Here is a 19,634-nt window from a genome sequence, read left to right as displayed (position 1 = left end):
GTCTGCAGGTGATCCTGGATCAGTTTCAGGACAATTAACCCACTGGTTTCGAATGACTTGTTAAAAAACAGGATTGTGAGAAAATTGACAAAGTCACAAACATTTTTAGAGCAGACCATCAGTGCAAAGATGCAGATGAATTCAGAGACTGAAATGATGGAAGCATTATGAAACCCAGCCTAGACCATCAAGATAAAAACTAAACTTGACTGTTACAGCGCCACCCTGAGGTCATTCTATGCGTCTTCGTTTTTTTTTTATTGTCACAAGACGAGTATTAGCGGAGGAAAATAAGAAGAAGACAGAAAAGAAGTAAGGAGAACAAAAACAATGGGGCTCAGGCAGCGAGCATCACTGCTTGGAGCCCTAAAAACACACCAGACAACCTGAAAGATGCTCAAAACAGCTGATGTTTCTGAGGTGACATTTCTAAAATCCTGAATCTGTCCTGCAGTTTTCGGTTCAGTCAGTGATTCTGTCATTAATCAACCTCCGTTTTTGGTTCTTCGACAACCAGATGACTGCAGGCTGTCCACAGACACAGTCAGTGGCCAATCACATGCTGTCCTGTTGTCATGTGAGCCACACCCTGCTGTAAAATCTCCTCCATCAGCATGTGATCCCTTCACAGCTCTCTGTCTTGTCCACACAGGAGGAAATCGCTGTGTTATTATCATTTAACTAATCATGCCCCCCCACTCAAATGTTGGTGGTGGAGTGCGTGGTGGAGAAGGTCTCCATGCGGAACCGAACCACCTTGCTGTTGGGTGGCGGCGGGTACAGGAAGCGGCAGGTGAAGACCTGGCGGCAGGCCTTGCGGAAGTTCTCAGACAGGAAGGCGTAGAGGACGGGGTTGACGCAGGAGTTTCCATAAGACAGGCAGTGGGAGACAATGCGAAAGGCAAAGGAGGCGTCATTCAGGGGAAAGGTGCCGAACTCCACCCACATGGCGATGATGTGGTGGGGCAACCAGCAGATGGTGAAGGCAGTGACGACCAGGAGAACCGTCTGAGCCGTCTGCAGGAGAACAGAGAGGAAACATCAGTCTGAATGTAGATCCACAGGAAGGTGTGTTCCAGGACCAGAGCAGTGTTTTACTTCAATATCAATCAGAGACAGTCCAAAAAAACACAACAGAAATATTCCCCAGAGGCTGCCTGGATTAGCCGGAAATCCTTCAGAGATGCTCCCCGCTACACACAATATCTATCTGTGTATTTATGGTTTATTTGATACAGAGCATGTTAATCCACATCTGCATAAAATAAAACGTGGAAACATGCTGGATTTCATCTGTATCATCCATTCCCAGTTTTCCATCACATCACATTTTCACAGTCCTGGGCTGAAACTGAAAGAACACAAATATCATTGTACAGATACAAATATACGACAAACAAGTGAAGGAGAAGAAAAAGACAACTGTATTCCAATATTTTCCTCCCCAGTTTGTCCAAATCTGGTGTGTCGATGTGGCACATCACAGCCCCCCCCCCGCTGATGTCCTCTACACAATGAACTAATTTAAAGGAAAAGAAACACCACACCCACTCACTCCATACTTTCGTGTAAACGCCCTATAAACCCCCCCCCCATGCCTTTCTGATCTTCAGTCAGCTTCAGAATGGAAACTGCTTCACCACACAATGATGAAGTAACTTCTGCAAACAGGTTAGAGGTGACTAAACTCTGATGAGTCAGACTAACCAGCTTTAATCCGCCCACATCAGGACAGACGAGTGTCAGAAAAGTGCCTTTTCTTCATGAAAACACAAAACTTCAGTGAAACTTGAAATTATTCTTTCCTCCCACTTTGTGAAGTAGTTGCTCGGGTTGGTGGGGAGTCCCAGGCATTGATCCTTTTGCAGGATTGTTCAGGCCTTTGGAGAATATTTAGTGTTGTGGAGCAGCAGACGGAGTAAAACTGTTCCAGAGTCAGTTTGTCTGGAAAATTCATAGTCGAAGGAAAAGCTGACATGAAACTCAGCGCCAGCAAGTGTCTGTGTGATCTGACCTTCATGGTGGACGTCACCAAGAACCTCTCAGAGCTGAACCTCAAGACTGTCTGACCCAGACCTGGAAATCATCATCATCATCATCATCATCATCATCATCATCATCATCATCATCATCACTACCATCTGACATCAAACTCCTCATGAAAGAGAAGCAGTTCCAGCCATTGCAGAGGTTTGTCCTCCTCCCTCTACCTGTTGCACACCTGAGGTAGATCATCACTCAGGTAGAGAGGGGGAGGGAATAAGAGGGGAAGCGAGTGGAGAGAGAGAGGAGGGGGGGGGCTCAGCACAACACATGGCACACAGCCGACGACACCTGGCAGGTAGAGAGGAGGTTTTTCCTTCCTCCGTTTTGTTTTTTCCTTTTCCCCAATCCCATTCATTCCCACGATGCACGTTGAGGGGCTGGGATTTTTGTTATGCTAGTTTGTTTTGTTGGTTTTGGGCTGGAGACCCCCCCTTCTTTTGTTCCTTTTGGCCGGGGTCTCCAGCCCCTTTTGTTTCTCTTTTGGTTTGTTTGGGATTTGGTTGAAATAAAGCTTGTGGGTCAATTGGCATCTACCTGTCGTGGCGACCTTTCTTATGTTAATGTGGAGGCCGTAACAGCTGCTTAATAAAGAACTCTGTCTAAACACAACCATAAAAACCTTCCAGGTGATTTACTGTGAGGCCACACTGGAGGAAAACTAATCAGCTACAGGCGCAGTTAATAAAAGAATTCTTTCTCATTATGTTGATAAGAAGAGAACACAGATCAGTACAACATAAACGTAAAGACAGACTTACTGCAAACATATCAGTGTAATAAATCTATTAAAGCAAGTGAAAATATTCATAGAAAATAGTAAAATGTCTCGTTCGTGCAGATTATTTTTGTCATGAATGAATCCGAGAATCGTGAGCGTCTGAGGGAATCTCCTCTATTCTTAGTCCCGCTGTCTAAATATTTACCCAGCAGCCTTTGCTCCTGCTTCACTGACCCGACGAGCAGCAGAGACTCTGCTGTAAACTGATCTGTGATCTGCTGTGACAGGACATCTGCACACTGTCGGCTGTCGACCACGGTGGCCTCTCCAGCTCCAACCCTCTCTGTTTCATCCATTCATTATCCACTTTCTAGCAATTCAGCAAAATATTGCTAGAAAAAAAGTTTTTTTTTTGGACAGCAGAGCTGGAGGAGTGAAGACCTTCTGATTTCATTTAATACCAAAAAGTGTTCAAAGCACAGAGGATTCGGCCCGTGGTGGTACAGCAGCTCTACATCTGACTCACTTCACTGCTACATTTATTCACAGAAGAAGAAGAATATACAGGAAATAGATTGCAGTGCTGATGGACTTCCTGTCACTCTCAGGGTGAATGGGGGAAAATCAGCATGATGACAGTACAGATAATAACTTGATCATTCTGATTATTCAGACAATCAGCAGGATAATAGAAACCCGCGAATAGTCCTCCACCCCTGATCAGCGACCATCCGCCCTCCTTCAACCTGTCGGGCTTCACTAAAACCACAGATTCAGTTTCCTGAAATATGAAACAGAGAGAAACAGAACATATGACACATGATAGCAGAGGACGGAACTATTAAAGTCTGTCAAATGGTTCATAGTCCGCACAGAGACACAGCAAACCAGGATAGACCAGGTGAGAGGATGTTGGACCAGGTTAGAGGAGGTTAGACCAGTTAAGAGGAGGTTAGTTATGAGGAGGTTAGACCAGGTGAGAGAATGTTGGACCAGGTGAGAGAATGTTGGACCAGGTGAGAGGGTGTTGGACCAGGTGAGAGTAGGTTAGACCAGATTAGAGTAGGTTAGACCAGGTGAGAGGAGGTTAAACCAGGTCAGAGGATGTTGGACCAGATTAGAGGAGGTTAGACCAGTTTAGAGGAGGTTAGACCAGTTATGAGGAGGTTAGACCAGGTGAGAGAATGTTTGACCAGGTGAGAGTAGGTTAGACCAGTTAAGAGGAGGTCAGACCAGTTATGAGGAGGTTAGACCAGGTCAGAGGATGTTGGACCAGATTAGAGGAGGTTAGACCAGTTAAGAGGAGGTTAGACCAGGTCAGAGGATGTTGGACCAGGTGAGAGTAGGTTAGACCAGGTGAGAGGAGGTTAGACCAGGTGAGAGGAGGTTAAACCAGGTCAGAGGATGTTGGACCAGATAAGAGGATGTTAGACCAGTTATGAGGAGGTTAGACCAGTTATGAGGAGGTTAGACCAGGTGAGAGTAGGTTAGACCAATTTAGAGGAGGTTACACCAGGTGAGAGGAGTTCGACCAGATGAGAGGAGGTTAGACCGGGTGAGAGGATGTTGGACGATGTTAAAGGAGGCTACACTGCTGCTCATTACAGTCTGATTACAGCTCATCATCTCAGAGTCCCTATCATAATCATAACCATCATATTCATCACTATATTCTTCATATTCATCTTTATCACCATGATCATGTCCTCATCATCATATTCTTCACCTCATCGTCATCATGCTGCATTTTCTCAAATACTGGCTGGGGCCTTTATTTATCTCAGCTGCAGAAGGTAAGAGACCTTTATTTGAGGCTGGCTTGTATTAGACAGGCTTTTGTTTGATAAGTATAATTGGTCATATTTCAGTTCAAAAACTGGTTTTGATCCACTCCTGTTTGCCCTGTTACAGTTACTGCATTCCACTATTAATACAAGCTCAACACATCCTCTGTCTTTTCAAAATAAAAACCCTCTATCTATTCAGTGGGCAGAAACATCTTTGACTTGCAAGGTTCCCTTCCTTGAAATGTAGCCTCTTCACCTTGTGGCACCTGTATGTTACTACAAAATATGTTGTACATTAACCCACACGCACTACACACTTGATGAGTACTACAGATCGACAAGGTGTTGAAAATAGCATGACGACACTGAATTTGCTAAATTAGTGATGGAAATTTACTGGTATATTTATCATGGTATAATACAGCAGCTACAGGTAGTTCATCGTCCGTTGTTCCCCCCACTTATAATTGACACCCAGCCTTTATCTGGCCACTGGTTTTCATTTGAGGAAGTTAGGTATTCATTATCATCATCATCACTTTCCTCATAATCACCTTCATCATCACTTTTTTTTAAATTTACTTTACTAATCCCAAACTGGGAAATTACTCTCTGCTTTTAACCCATCACTGATTCACTGAAACACAACATGCAGTGATACGCACAGGAGCAGAGGGCTGCACTCAAGCGCCCGGGGAGCATATTGGGGGGGTTAAGTGCCTTGCTCAAGGGCACATCAGATGGCTAATGGACACACCCAATTTTTTCTGCCAGTCCGGTGAGCGACCTTCCGTTCGCCGGTTCGATCCGCTTCTCCAACCTCGAGGCCACGGCTGCCCCATCATCACCACAAACCAACAATAACAACCATAAACTGTGTTTAAACCAGAAGAGCTGACAACACTGAGAGTCTACTGACTGGTTCAGACTGTATTCAGAGTCTGGTTCACTCAAGTGCACACAGGAAGGAGGAAGAGGAGGAAGAAGAGGTGAAGGAAGAACAGTACCTTTCTTTTGGAGCGCTCAGACTTCTTGGATATGTTCTTCATCTTTTTATGAAGATGAATCAAAACCTGGAAGAGAAACAAACACGGAATAAATAAGTGACGATAAACAGACAAAAACTGTTTGAATCCACCTGAACTGACGATGGAGACGACATCAAATATCAAAATATTTCTCATGACACATTCGAGTGTTCTGTAGGAAGTCAAGCTTCCACAGTTTTCGCTCAGCTGAAACGAGAACAACCTCAGGAAAAAGGTTGTGTTCTGATAAACAAACATTGTTATATCACACAGGTCCACATGGAAAAAGGACCAAAGGCACAATTTATCTTTGATGACACTGTTTAAACTCACTCTGCAACTCTTGAATGACTTAATGTTTTATTTTTAAAATGCAGACTTCAGAGTTCAGCATTTTGTCAGGTGAGTGTTGTTATTATGTGAAAACTAAAACGTTTTTCATCCGTCACCCTGTTTAATCTGAATTTATAACTACAACGACTTTGTCGGCGTTTTATTTTGAAGCTTCACACCGGAATTCTCACGGTTTATCCCTGCCGCATGTTTTTACGCACAGTTTTTATGAGCATCGGCACTTTGTGTTCGCCCTTTGGCCCCTCTGCTCTGTTATTAATCTGTGATTTACAGCGGCTGGGAGTCAAACATTATCCTGTTAAATGAGCACTTTTTTCAGCTGACCTTGGTGTAGCAGCAGCTGATGAGCAGCAGCGGCAGCAGGTATCCAATCAGCAGGATGGTCACCTTGTAGCACTGTTTGGAGACTCCAGACCACTTCTCCCAGCAGAAGGTGCTGTTGGGGGCGGTGGGGTGGTTGGTGAGGACCTGGTGCAGGGCCACCGGCACCGAGCACAGCAGAGACAGCGTCCAGATGACGCAAACCCCGGCCAGCGCGTTCCTGCGGCTCCGGGCGCTCGGAGACTTCCTGGACAGGACCACGGCGATGTAGCGGTCCACGGACATGGCCACCAGCGTGAAGATGCTCACCAGCATGCTGACGGTGGAGAAGTAGTGCCCGAACTTACAGAGGAAAGCTCCGAACACCCACTCCGGCAGAGAGTAGATGGTGGCGTGGAAGGGGACGCAGAAGAGGAGAAAGCTGAGGTCCGCCACGCTCAGGTTCAGGATGAAGATGTTGGTCGGGCTGCCAGTGCGCCTTGCCCCTGCGCCCCCACCAACTCCCCCTCCGCTGCTGTATCTCACCTTTCCAATCACCACCATCACCAGAGAGTTCCCCACCACCCCAACAACGAAGATCAGCCCGAACACCACCGGCACGATCACCGCCTCCGCCCCCGGTCCGTCGCCCTCCGCCGCGCCGCCGCCGCCGGCTGTCTCAGACCGGTTGGACTCCCGGAGTTCAGGCCAGCCGGAGGAGTCGATTCCCGGCAGCAGCATGGTGGAGCTCAGCGGGGGGAGCTGTCGGGTTAGAGCAGAGGGAGGAGGAGCACGAGAAGACCGACTGAGGGAAAAACCAGGTCCATGATCCGGATCAAGCTCGTCCAGCAACGGAGTCCGGACTCTGCGGACTGCTTGAGACAGGACAAGTTAACGGTGGTGGTTAAACATGGTGTTCTGTTTCCTGTCAGCGGATTTCAAAGTAAAACCACTTTATTGACTCCAGTTTTTGTCCCATGAGGAACCAGAACACGGAAACACTTCATGTGTTCACCAGTGAATTGAAATGATTGTTCGGTTTTACATTAAAATCAAAACCTCCTGAGAAACCGTTTCAGAAGGATACAAACAGCAACCAAAGGCAGCATGTTTAATGCAGGTGTTGTGTTTCTGTGTATGTGGATCAGAAAGGAAATCTGCTTTAATGCAAGAAAACTTGCTGACTCAGTAGTAGCTCACCTGGTCCAAAGACCAGTTTTCTGCTGCAGCCCAGGTTTGAGTCCAGGTCCTGAGCTCTCTCTCTACTTTCATCTGTCTTGTCTCTATTCAGTGAAGCCAAAAGCATGAAAAACTAATCAGAAGCTGGTGCAGACGTTTAGATTTACACGTCATCTTTCGTTTAATACTGTTTCAAACAGTTCAGCGTGATCATACGAGACGTACGACTCAGTATTTGGGTGTTTTTCTCAGATGTTCCACATGTTGCTTTGTTACCTGTGAGCTGCAGCTTTTTAGCAATCATTTGTTTGATTGAAAAATGACGTGAGTTATAGATTTATTGACCTCGTCTCTTTGCTCACATCCTCACCGTTATCAAACACACATTTCCTGCTGATTTCATGTCAACCCTCCAGAGTCTGCAGATCTGTGAATATACTGATAATGTTTTATAAACCGTACAGTCACTTAACTTCATTCATATTCCACGTAGAGAAAAGCTGAGAAAACCAGTGCTGAGGTGATTCTAACATATCTCATTCTGGATATCAAACTTTTATTATTGATGATATATTGATTTACAGACATAAACAGACTCTCAGGAATTTGTTTCTTAAATTTCTTACACTTTTCTGCTGTATTTGTGTGAATAAACATGGAAACATTGTTTTTCAGAAGCCTGACCTCTTCTATAATATGTTGAATAATCATCACAAACGATTTATACGTTTTCAGAGGTTTTCTTCATACGGTTGCCACTGTCCTCTGACCAGCAGCTGCGTTATCCTGAATATCGATGTCCATGTATAAAGAAGAGAGCGTCGCACTGAGCTGGTTTCATTCGTTCTTTCAGTCGTCTGTCTGGCAACACACAAAACATTTTCAGGCCATCGGCCTCATCAGTGTGTACAAATGCAGGGATGCTGCCTCGACTGAAGGGTGCCAGGTAAGTAAACAGGTGGGTGGAATCCTCAATCACTGTGATTCCACCCAACACAGAGACACATTGAAGTGAGACATACTATACATTAAAGCATTGAGGTTAGTAGGATTCAAAGGATTTCTTTTCTGATTTATTTATCTTTATATTTTCTCAGACCTGTAAAGTCATACCATGTAATGACACATTTTATTCTTCCTCTCAATTAAAAACCTGATTTGAAAAAATCACAACTGACTCAACATGTTAAATTAACATGAATCAAGTGAACTCTGAGTTCTTTGTTTTCCGTTTCTATGCTATCTAAAGGTGTCCACATCACACTCGTGTCGTCTTGTCGAGTAGGCCTTTATTTTGTAGGAAGCACCTGTGCACTTTCTGTTCAGGTGTGTGTAACTGTGGAGCGCGCTCAGTGAGTGACAGCAGTCACATGTTTGTATCAGAGCCTTTCATTAATCATCTGTTTGGATGGATGGTAATATATTATTGTGAATATCAGACAGCTGACATCAGTCATCCAGTCATCCAGTCAGTTCAATATCACTCCCTCCCTACACCCCCCACTGTTTGACCATATGTGTCCTAACCTGCAGCACTCTGTAAGCAGTAACAACCAGCGTGTGTCACCTCTGAGTGCTCTGGGATTGGACACAGATGCAGATTTGAACTATGTGGACTGAACATCAAACAGAGCAGATCTCTCCCAATATTCACCTAGAAAAAATAACAAACTGTGCACACGTAGGAAAGAAAACAAGAAAGACCCATGGCTCTTCTGCTGCTTTGATGTGAGAGGAAATATGATGAGACATACCTCAGTGTGTCCTGTGTGTTGCTTTTGAGGCTGTCCGGATGTGAGCAAGCAGAGGACAGAGAGAGAAGGAAAGAGATAAAAACGGTGACAGAAGGAAAACTTTGACTTTCAAAATATCTGTTCTCTAATAATGTGACAGTGAGCAAAACACAAATGACACCCATGTATCACTTCTATACTACAGTTAGGAAACTCATTATATTCACGACAGTTATTGAGGTTACTTACTATAATTACTACAGTTATTAAGATTAGTTACTATAGTTACTGCAGTTACAGTTACTATATTCATTACAGTTATTAAGGTTAGTTCCAATAGTTATAACAGTTGCTCTAGTTGTTACAGTCGTGACAGTCACTGCAGTTGGTACAGTTACTACAATCAATTACTATAATTACTACAGTTATTACAGTTGCAATAGTTACTGCGGTTAGCAGCTTGCTATAGTTAAGATAAGATGTAAAAACAGTCATTCAATAACAGATGTATAATAGAGAACAGAAGGTAAACAGACAAGCTGTTTGCAGTTCATTTCCTCTCTGATGATTTATGAAGTCAGAGATGTAATAAAATGTTTATGACTGTGTGTGTGTGTGTGTGTGTGTGTGCGTGTGTGTGTGTGTGTGTGCGTGCGTGTGTGTGTGTGTGTGTGTGAGTGTTGTAACAGGATCAAGGACCATTTCAATTTTTATAAGGGTCATAATCAGTGGACCCACCTTAGAAGCTTAATACACATATGTGATGAGGGTGATGGAGAGAGGGCGAGGGGGGCAGCAATTTTATTGGGTGGCCTTAGCCTACCTGCCCTGCCCTGGCGACACCGTAGCCATACTAAATAATGTCAGATGGTAGTGGTGATCATGACGATGATGATGATGATGATGATGGTTTTCCAGGTTTGGGTCAGTCAGTCTTGAGTCTTGGGGAGAGTCGGTCTGGAACAGAGCTGCTCAGCAGCTCAGTGGTTTCTGTAGGTTGGCAGACACATCAGCTGAAATATGTTCAGTTCCTTTTTTTGACTCTTCATGTCATGAAACCTCTCAGCAAACACCTGGAGGAGTTTTCACTCAGCAGCAGATTCAGGTGTCAGAGCAGCTGCTGTTTCTGCAGAGTAGGAACATGCTCAGTGTTTCTCTGTAGCTTTTAAGGATAACTTTCGTTTTTTACAACCTGGACTTTATTTGTAGCATTTAGCACGCCCATTTACTCACCCAGACAAGTTTTGGAGTCATTTTGAAGAAATTAGCCCAAGAGGTGCGGCGCGTATATCCGTATAATGCGAGTACTCGGGGCATCCATGCAGCCTCTATATAACGCATAATATTTTGTTATGATATGCTGGTGCTATTCTATTCGGCTAGTTTAGCTGTATTTTGGCACAGCTATGGTTCGTTATTGCGTATTCGTAGCCAACAGACAGACAGACAGACAGACAGACAGACAGACAGATAGACAGACAGATAGATAGATAGATAGACTTTATTTATCCCAAGCTGGGAAATTGCAGTGCAGCAGCAGCATTACACACAGTGAAATAAGTGAAAATAAGACTATAAAGAACAAACTATACATAATAAAAATATAAAAATAGCGAGCAGTAAAAAGATTATATACAAAACAATAATAATAAAATAGCCAAATAGTAAACAGTAGTAAAAAGTATTGCACAAAAAGAATATCAAATGCAAATGAGTATCAAAATAAGAATATCAAAAGCAAATGGCAGTGAAAATTAAGTGTACCGTGACTGTAGGAACAAACTATATATAATAAAATATCGAAATAGCAAGCAGTAAAAAATTATATACATAATAATAAAATATCAAAAGCAAACAGTAGTGATAAGAAGTATTGAGGGGAATAGCAGCAGCATATCATAACAAAATATTGGAATATGAATGAGTTTCGCCGCAGATTATGCGTTATATAGAGGCTGCATGGATGCCCCGAGTACTCTCATTATACGGATATACGCGCCGCTCCTCTGGGGCTAATTTCTTCAAAACGACTCCAAATGCCACCAAAGTTGTCTGGGTGAGTAAATGGGTGTATTTAATGCTACAAATAAAGTCCAGGTTGTAAAAAACGAAAGTTATCCTTTAATTTCACTTCACATTATTTCACATGTGACAGCAGAGAGCTGAGACGCTGCTGGAGTTAAAGGTTCAGCTCTGAGATCTTCTTGGTAATGTTCACCATGTAGTCACACAGACACTTGCTTCAGGTTTTCCTTCATCTCTATAAATTAGTCCAGACAAACTGACACTTTGGACTATGTCCGGTGCTCGCAGCTCAACTGCAGCTTCACAAATTCTCCTTGTGAATATATATAGATATCACGCTCCTCTCCTCTCAAACCATCTCCAGTCATTGTCCGGAAGGCAGACACCCCCTTTACATTTAAGAGTAGGCTTAAAACTTTCCTTTTTCATGAATCTTACAGTTAGGGCCGGCTCAGGCTTGCCTTGGACCAGCCCCTAGCTATGCTGCCATAGGATCAGACTGCAGAGGGACTTCCAATGACACCCAAACCTCTGTTCTTCTCTCCCTCTCCATCTGTATACTCCTACCAAGACATGTTACTAACTTGGGTTCTTCCCCGGAGTCTTTGTGCTTTCTCGTCTCGCAGGTCCGAATGGAGAGCGGCTGAACCTGGACCACTGAGTTCACCTGCCGGACATCCACTGCAACCTTTATTGTTATTAGCTGTGCTACCATTATTATTAGATCATTAGTGCCATACCATGTTCATATACTATCTGCTATTAATATGTTAATACATCTCTCTCTCTCTCTCACCCACCCAACCGGTCAAAGCAGATGGCAGCCCACCCAGAGCCTGGTTCTGCTCGAGGTTTCTTCCTAAAAGGAAGTTTTTTCCCGCCACTGTCGCCAAGTGCTTGCTCATGAGGGAATTGTTGGGTTTCTGTAGATAAAGACTTTGGTCTGTACCTGCTCTATATGTAAAGTGGATGGATGAATGGATGAATGGACACCGCAAGATAGCCGAGGTGACGTCAGCTCCCCGACCCAGGAGGTGAGGGAGGAGGATGGAGCGGGTGATGCTATCTTACGAGGCATACTGAACAAACTGAAGGACTCAGATGGGACAACAAACAACTACATACCTCAGAAAATTACAAATGATTCTGTCACGAGATTAAATGAAAGGATGGAAGCTGATAAGATTTATGTGCCTGCTGCTTGAGGAGAAAATGGCTCCTTTCAGTTCAAATGAGAACTACTTCCTGTACAGACAGGTCACACCACCACTAGGCGGTGCTAGAACACTTTTAAAAGAACTGTCAAGCCAGGGGCAGGACAGCCTTGTAGAGTAATAGTAGATTAGTAGATGTATGTTTTGGAGAACTTGTGTTTCTGAGCAGTGCTATAAGTTCAGTAAACTCAAATTGACTGTTCAATAAAATCGGCCAGGGCAAGAGATGAGATGACATGAAGAGAGACAAGATAATCCTACATTGACCACCGACAGTTGCAGCTGTTGACAGTTTTGGGTTTAGTGGAGAACATACACATGCAGTTAAATGCAGTTACAGTAATACGGCCTTATGACGAAAAATGCACCATCCTGTCGTTGAATGAACGAAGAAATACCAAGCTTGTGAATATTCTCATTCATCCAGGTCATTGTAAGCTTTAGGGCATTTCTAGGCCATCTCCAGTGGTGAAGAGGAGGATGAAGGACAAGATCAAATCAAACAAGGATAACCCCTCTGACCCTCTCTGTGTTGAGCTGTGACGGATGCTCATTCAGCCACCAGATCCTGGATCCAGGTACAAAATGGAGCATTTCAGTTGCTTATTTGCACCTGCAACCACCAGATTGTACAGACACACGAGACCATAGCACCACAGTGACCAGTTTCCCATCATTGCAGTTTGCTTGCAAAAGTTGGTATTTCTTCGCTTTAGGGCATTCAATCGTTCGCAACTGGACCTCGTCAGTTTGTCTTGGAAGTCGTTTCCATCAGTTCATGCGCACCAGACTAGATAGGACAGCTCGGACTAGAGCTGTCCTATCTAGTCTGGTGGCGACGAGGCAAGGCGAAACGTCTTCCAAGACGTAAGAGGGGTTATCCTTGTTTGATTTGATCTTGTCCTTCATCCTCCTCTTCACCACTGGAGACTCTGTCACCGTGCATGTAAGAATGACAAAGACTGAAAATCTCACCATGATCTTTTGACATTCTACAAAGGAAAACTTGCTGTGTGGTCCTGAAAAAAGACTTGCTGCTGGAGAAACTGATTGTCTGACTGACTGTATTCATATCAGGCCCCATTCCAACTTTGGGGTAAGGCGTTGAACCTTTCGGCAGACTCCTTGCCCTGCATACATGGTTGACTTTAGAATGCCTCAATCATCGGATAAAGTTTGTTGACAATTTCAATCATTTTGGACATGTAAAAAATGCTTTAGGCCTGACGGGGCCATCCAAACATCACTGGTTGCCTGCCACCAACCTGCGTCAAACTCGTGCCAAGAATGCAAAAAAAAAAACAAGAATGCACAGATAGATGCCAAGGTCAGCCTGCACAGGCACAAAGCCTCACCAGACCCTCTGCTTCACATCATCCAAGACATTTAGAGGATGTCCCCGTCTCAGTCAGGGATCCAACACCCCTCGTCCCACCCCTGGCACCCAACCTCCACAACAATCACCCATCGATGAGTTAGTTACTGAAGCTCAGTCAAATAGATAACTATTAAACAACAATAACCACAGACATCATCACTCAGTCAGAAATGAACCAGACTCCATGACACTTCCTTGAACATATCCCACATCCTGAACAAAGGCCTACATGCAGATTACAAAGCCTGATAAAAAAAACAAAGAAATACCACCAAAAACTTGTCATGCCTTACAAATCACACATAAGAGCCAGATGTTTTTGCTGCTTGTTTTTCAGTTCTTCAAATGTCTTTTTATGTGGTTTCATGTTTATTATTATTCATATTGACACATTTGTATGTGAGGTATATGATCAGATCAAGCATGATCAGGGGTAAACTGATGGCTGGAATGGAGACCACTTTTAGTTGTGGTATGTGAGGCCACGTAGGGGCAGATCAGGAAAAGGTAAACCAGAGGTGGTTAAGTTAATAGAGGGGGCTATTAGGACTATTTACTCCAGTAGGCCCATCACCCGCAGGAGGGATCAGAAGGGGCTGATGTGGTGGGATTTGGGTAAAGGTACCTCACTGTTGTTTCGGTCTACGGGCCGAACAGCATTGTAGAGTACACGCCCTTCTTGGGGTCCGTGGGAGGGGCGCTGGAAAGTGCTCCGACTGGGGACTCCATCTTTCTTCTGGGGGACTTCAACGCTCACGTGGGTAGCGACAGTGTTACCTGGAGGGGTGTGATTGGGAGGAACAGCCTCGCCGATCCTAACCCCAGCGGTGTTCTGTTATTGGACTTCTGTGCTAGTCACAGTGTCCATGAACACCATGTTCAAGCATAAGGGTGTCCATAAGTGCACGTGGCACCATCACACCCTAGGCCGGAGGTCAATGATTGATTTTGTGGCCGTGTCATCTGACCTTCGGCCGTATGTCTTGGACACTTGGGTGAAGAGAGGGGCTGAGCTGTCAACTGATCACCAGCTGGTGGTGAGCTGGATCCGCTGGCGGAGGAGAAAGCTGGACAGACTTTGCAGACCCAAACGGGTAGTGAGGGAATGGACCATGTTCTCCACCTCCGTTGTTGACGCAGCTGTTCGGAGTTGTGGCCATAAGCCTCTGGCCTGCAGAACAAAGCCGACCACCAGGACAGTACAGATATGGACTGAGGAGGCCTCCTCTGCACTTCAGGACTGCTTCGAACTGACAGACTGGACTGTGTTCAGAGAAGAGGCAGACCTTGAGGAGTACACATCATCTGTATTGTCTTATGTTCAGTTCTGCACTGATGCTGTCCTCCCTGTTAAGACCATCACAGTGTTTCCCAACCAGAAACCATGGCTGGACAGCACAGTGCGGTCCCTGCTGAAAGCCCGGGATACTGCCTACAGATCTGGAGACAGGCTGGCTTATAGCAGGGCTCGAGCAGAGCTGAAGAAAGGAATCAAGCAGGCCAAGCTCCAGTACAAAAACAAAATTGAAGATCACTTCAAGAACAACAACCCACAGAGCATGTGGAGAGGCATCAGAACCATAACGGACTACAAGCCGAACACACAGCTCACCAGCCACGACCCCGCCCTGCCTGACACCTTGAACAGCTTCTTTGCCCGCTTCGACACATCAGGCAGCAGAGAAGTCACACACCTACCCCGGCTGGAGGAGCAGCACCAGCCCCTCGTCCTGCAGCAGCACCAGGTGTCATCCACCCTGAGGAGGATCAACACCCGCAGAGCTGCAGGACCGGATAAGGTGTCAGGCAAGACTTTGAGGACATGCGCTGACCAGCTAGCAGGAGTGTTCCTGGACATTTTCAACCTGTCCCTGCAGCTGTCCACGGTTCCTGAGTGCCTCAAGTCCTCCACCATCATTCCGGTACCGAAGAAGACATCCATCACCTGCCTGAATGACTACCGGCCTGTTGCACTGACCCCGGTAATCATGAAGTGCTTTGAGCGGATTATTCTCAGGTACATCAGAGACTTCATCCCCTCGGACCTAGACAGCCTTCAGTTTGCTTACAGAGGGAATCGGTCCACAGAGGATGCTGTCTCCATCACCCTGCACACAGCCCTGACCCACCTGCAGCAGCCCAACACCTACGTCAGGATGCTATTTGTAGACTTTAGCTCAGCTTTTAACACCGTCATCCCAGACAAGCTGGCGCTGAAGCTACACACGGTGGGTCTGCCTGCGTCTCTGTGCCACTGGATCAGAGACTTTCTCACCAACAGGCCTCAGGTGGTGAGAATAGGGAACATCACATCATCCCCTCTGGTCCTCAGCACGGGCACGCCACAGGGTTGTGTGCTCAGCCCAGCCCTCTTCACCCTGTTTACTCACGACTGTGCTGCCATCCACCCCACCAACACAGTCGTGAAGTTTGCGGACGACACTACAGTAGTGGGTCTCATCTCAGATAACAACGAGACCCACTACAGAGAGGAGATACACCAGCTCACCCAGTGGTGTTCAGCCAACAACCTGGTGCTGAACACAGGAAAAACCAAGGAGGTCATTGTGGACTTCAGGAGGTCCAGGAAGACGGATCACGCCCCCCTCCTCATGGACGGAGAAGTGGTGGAGCGTGTGGACAACATCAGGTTCCTGGGCCTCCACATCACATCTGACCTCTCCTGGTCCATGAACACCTCCCGCCTGGTGAAGAAGGCACAACAAAGGCTCTTCTTCCTCAGGAAGCTGAAACGGGCTGGACTCTCCTCTCGGTTGCTCGTTAACTTCTACAGGGCCACAATTGAAAGCATCCTCTGCCTCAGTGTGACAGTGTGGTATGGCAGCTGCACGGCACAGGAGAGGAAACAACTGGCACGGGTGGTTAAAACTGCACAGGGCATCGTGGGCTGCCCCCTCCCTGACCTAGACTCTATATATGAAGGTCGGGTCAGAAAGAGGGCGAGATCCATCGCCACGGACCCCAGCCACCTGGGCCACAGACTGTTTGTACCGCTTCCATCAGGAAAGCGGTACAGGAACATCCGCACCACCACTAACAGACTGAGGGACAGCTTCTTCCCCAGAGCTGTTAGAGCTGTCACCCCCAGCAGCCCCTCACTGCAGTGAGAGACTGTGTGAACTGTGAACACTGCACACCGCACTTTACACCTACACCTACACCTCTACCTCCACCTGCACCTTCTGTGTACTTGACTTTTATGTACACACATATACTATAATTATATACATTTTAGTATATCAGCACATTTCAGTTTCATTGGCATATTTTATTCTGTCGGAACATTTCACTGTGTATATTTTATATTTTATTCTGCTTGTATATTTTATTCTGTTTGCACATTTCACTTCCATATTTTATTGTTTATTGTTTAGTATATTTTATTGCCTAAGTATATTTTCATTCTGTTATATTTTTAATTGCTTCACGAATATTTTTTTTTATTGCATGTTGGTTTATTTTATTTTATTGTAGTTATCTTAATTTTATTCACTCTTTCTAGCCTTATCTTTCTTACCATCTAACATGGGGGTTGCAATGAAAATTTCATTGACATGTGCAATGACAATAAAGACTCTTGAATCTTGAATCTTGAATAAGGTCTCTGGTGCCTGTAGTGGCGGCAATCCCCAAACCCGGTGGTGGACACCGGAAGTAAGGGATGCCGTCAAGCTGAAGAAGGAGTCCTATCGAGCGTGGTTGGTTCGTGGGACTCCTGAAGCAGCTGACGGGTACGTGCGTGCTGCGGCCTGGGCAGTTGTGGAAGCAAAAACTGGGGTATGGGAAAAGTTCGGGGAGGCCATGGAGGAGGATTATCGGTTGGCCACAAAGATATGCTGGCAAACCGTCCGGTGCCTCAGAAGGGGGAAGCAGTGCCCGTCAATACTGTTTACAGTGGAGGTGGGGAACTATTGACTTCGACTGGGGATATTGTTGGGTGGTGGAAAAAATACTTTGAGGATCTCCTCAATCCCATTGCCACGCCTTCCGTAGAGGAAGCAGGGGCTGGGGACCCAGAGGTTGGCTCATCCATCACTCAGGCCGAGGCCACCAAGGTAGTTTGGAAGCTCCTCGGTTCTGTTTATTATTTTTATGGACAGAATTTCTAGGTGCAGTCAAGGGCCAGAGGGAGTCTGATTTGGGGACCACAGGATCTCATCTCTGCTTTTTGTGGCTGATGTTGTCCTGTTGGCTCCTTCGAACCAGGACCTCCAGCATGTGTTGGGGCGGTTTGCAGCCAAGTGTGAAGCGGCTGGGATGAGAATCAGCACTTCCAAGCCTGAGGCCATGGTTCTCGACCGGAAAAAGGTGGCTTGCCCTCTCTGGGTTGGAGGAGAGCTCCTGCCTCAAGTGGAGGAGTTCAATAATCTTGGGGTCTTGTTCACGAGTGAGGGAAGGATGCAGCGTGAGATTGACAGGTGGATCAGTGCCGCGGCAGCAGTAATGTGGTCGTTGTACCGGTCCGTCGTGGTGAAGAAGGAGCTGAGCCAAAAGGCAAAGCTCTCGCTTTACCAGTCAATCTATGTTCCTACCCTCACTAATGGTCATGAACCTTGTGTCATGACCGAAAGAACGAGATCGCGGATACAAGCGGCTGAAATGAGTTTCCTCCGCAGGGTGGCGGGGCTCTCCCTTCGAGATAGGGTGAGGAGCTCTGTTACTCGGGAGGAGCTCAGAGTAGAGCCGCTGCTCCTCCATGTCAAGAGGAGCCAGCTGAGGTGGCTCGGGCATCTTTATCGGATGCCTCCTGAACGCCTTCCTGGGAGGGTATTCCGGGCATGCCCCGCTGCGAAGAGGCACCGGGAAGGACCCAGGACACGCTGGAGGGACTATTTCACTCGGCTGGCCTGGGAACGCCTCGAGGTCCCCCCCAGAAGAGCTGGGGGAAGTGTCTGGGGAGAGGGAAGTCTAGGCATCCCTGCTTAGACTGCTGTCCCCGCAACCTGGCCCTGGACAAACGGAAGAAGATGGATGGATGGACAAGAAAAGCGTAAATGTGAGTCTTGTCCAGTCTCTTGCAATCAATCTCCTACATACACAATTTACAATAATTGTCATCAAAACTTTAGCCATAGTTGACATCCGAACATCCCTCCAGAGTACACTCTTATATTGATAACATGACGAAGCAATGTGACTGTCTTATCCTCGTCTTGAGGGACGATTAAGGAAACTTAATCCTTCATTAACATCCGTGTGACAGATGTTTTCTTGTTTTTCAGGTTAAGATCTGACTCATTCTGTCTCACAGTCATCAAACAGACTCATTCAACTGGACTCACAGTTTAGTCTTTGAAGTGTGTATCTTTCCATCATGACATAATCATTCATAATACATGGAGATGTGTTAATAGAGGTTGTATGTTAATTAAACCAAGCAGATTAGATTTACATAACAGGACCCCATATAATGATAATTCACAACCGAAACTATTATGAGACTTGAACTGGTTTTATTCCCTAAAAATGATCAGAAGTTGAAAGTTGAATTACAGAAATTACAGTCGACACCACATGTGATCATTTTGTAACAGCTACCATCAGTTTCAACAGTGAAATGATTCATTACAGGCTTCCAACATTTGATCAGACATTTACGCTCACTGTTCACTTCGGTAGATCAGGGAAACGTAAATATATAATATATATAATGTGAGTATGTACAACAATATACACACACAAATAAAATTAAAATGATTAAATGTATGGTGAACATCCTTGTGTACTTGGAAACTTTGGTAATCTGTGTGTTGATATTTAAACATGAGTGTGTGTTTGTGTGTCTGTAATTGCTGATTAACAACATGCAAACAGCTCCTCTGTCTCAAAACAGAAATTTATTCTTATTTCA

The 19,634-nt window shown here is 45.5% G+C and overlaps 1 protein-coding gene across 1 annotated transcript; it reads right to left on the bottom strand.

Moving 5' to 3' along the window:
* Positions 1–699: 699 nt before the first annotated feature.
* Positions 700–7,586, bottom strand: galr1b (galanin receptor 1b). Its single transcript, XM_041940397.1, has 4 exons — positions 7,580–7,586; positions 6,258–7,105; positions 5,559–5,624; positions 700–1,017 (listed from the first exon to the last, which is right to left on the bottom strand). Exons 1-4 carry the CDS (start codon positions 7,584–7,586, stop codon positions 700–702), a joined length of 1,239 nt encoding a protein of 412 aa, XP_041796331.1.
* Positions 7,587–19,634: the final 12,048 nt, after the last annotated feature.

The sequence above is a fragment of the Chelmon rostratus genome, chromosome 1 (assembly GCF_017976325.1).
Source record: "Chelmon rostratus isolate fCheRos1 chromosome 1, fCheRos1.pri, whole genome shotgun sequence".
NCBI classification, from domain to species: Eukaryota; Metazoa; Chordata; class Actinopteri; order Chaetodontiformes; family Chaetodontidae; genus Chelmon; species Chelmon rostratus.
The sequence above is the reverse complement of the archived record's forward strand: the minus strand, read 5'-3'. Positions and strand labels throughout refer to the sequence as shown.

Bases quoted from the DNA above. Each gene is read 5' to 3' on its own strand.
- galr1b (XM_041940397.1), bottom strand. The intron at 5,625-6,257 runs GTCAGCTGAAAA...TTTCTCTTCCAG, and splicing joins TCAGCTGCTGCTACACCAAG to GTTTTGATTCATCTTCATAA. The intron at 1,018-5,558 runs GTACTGTTCTTC...GTTCTCCTGCAG, and splicing joins CTGAGCGCTCCAAAAGAAAG to ACGGCTCAGACGGTTCTCCT.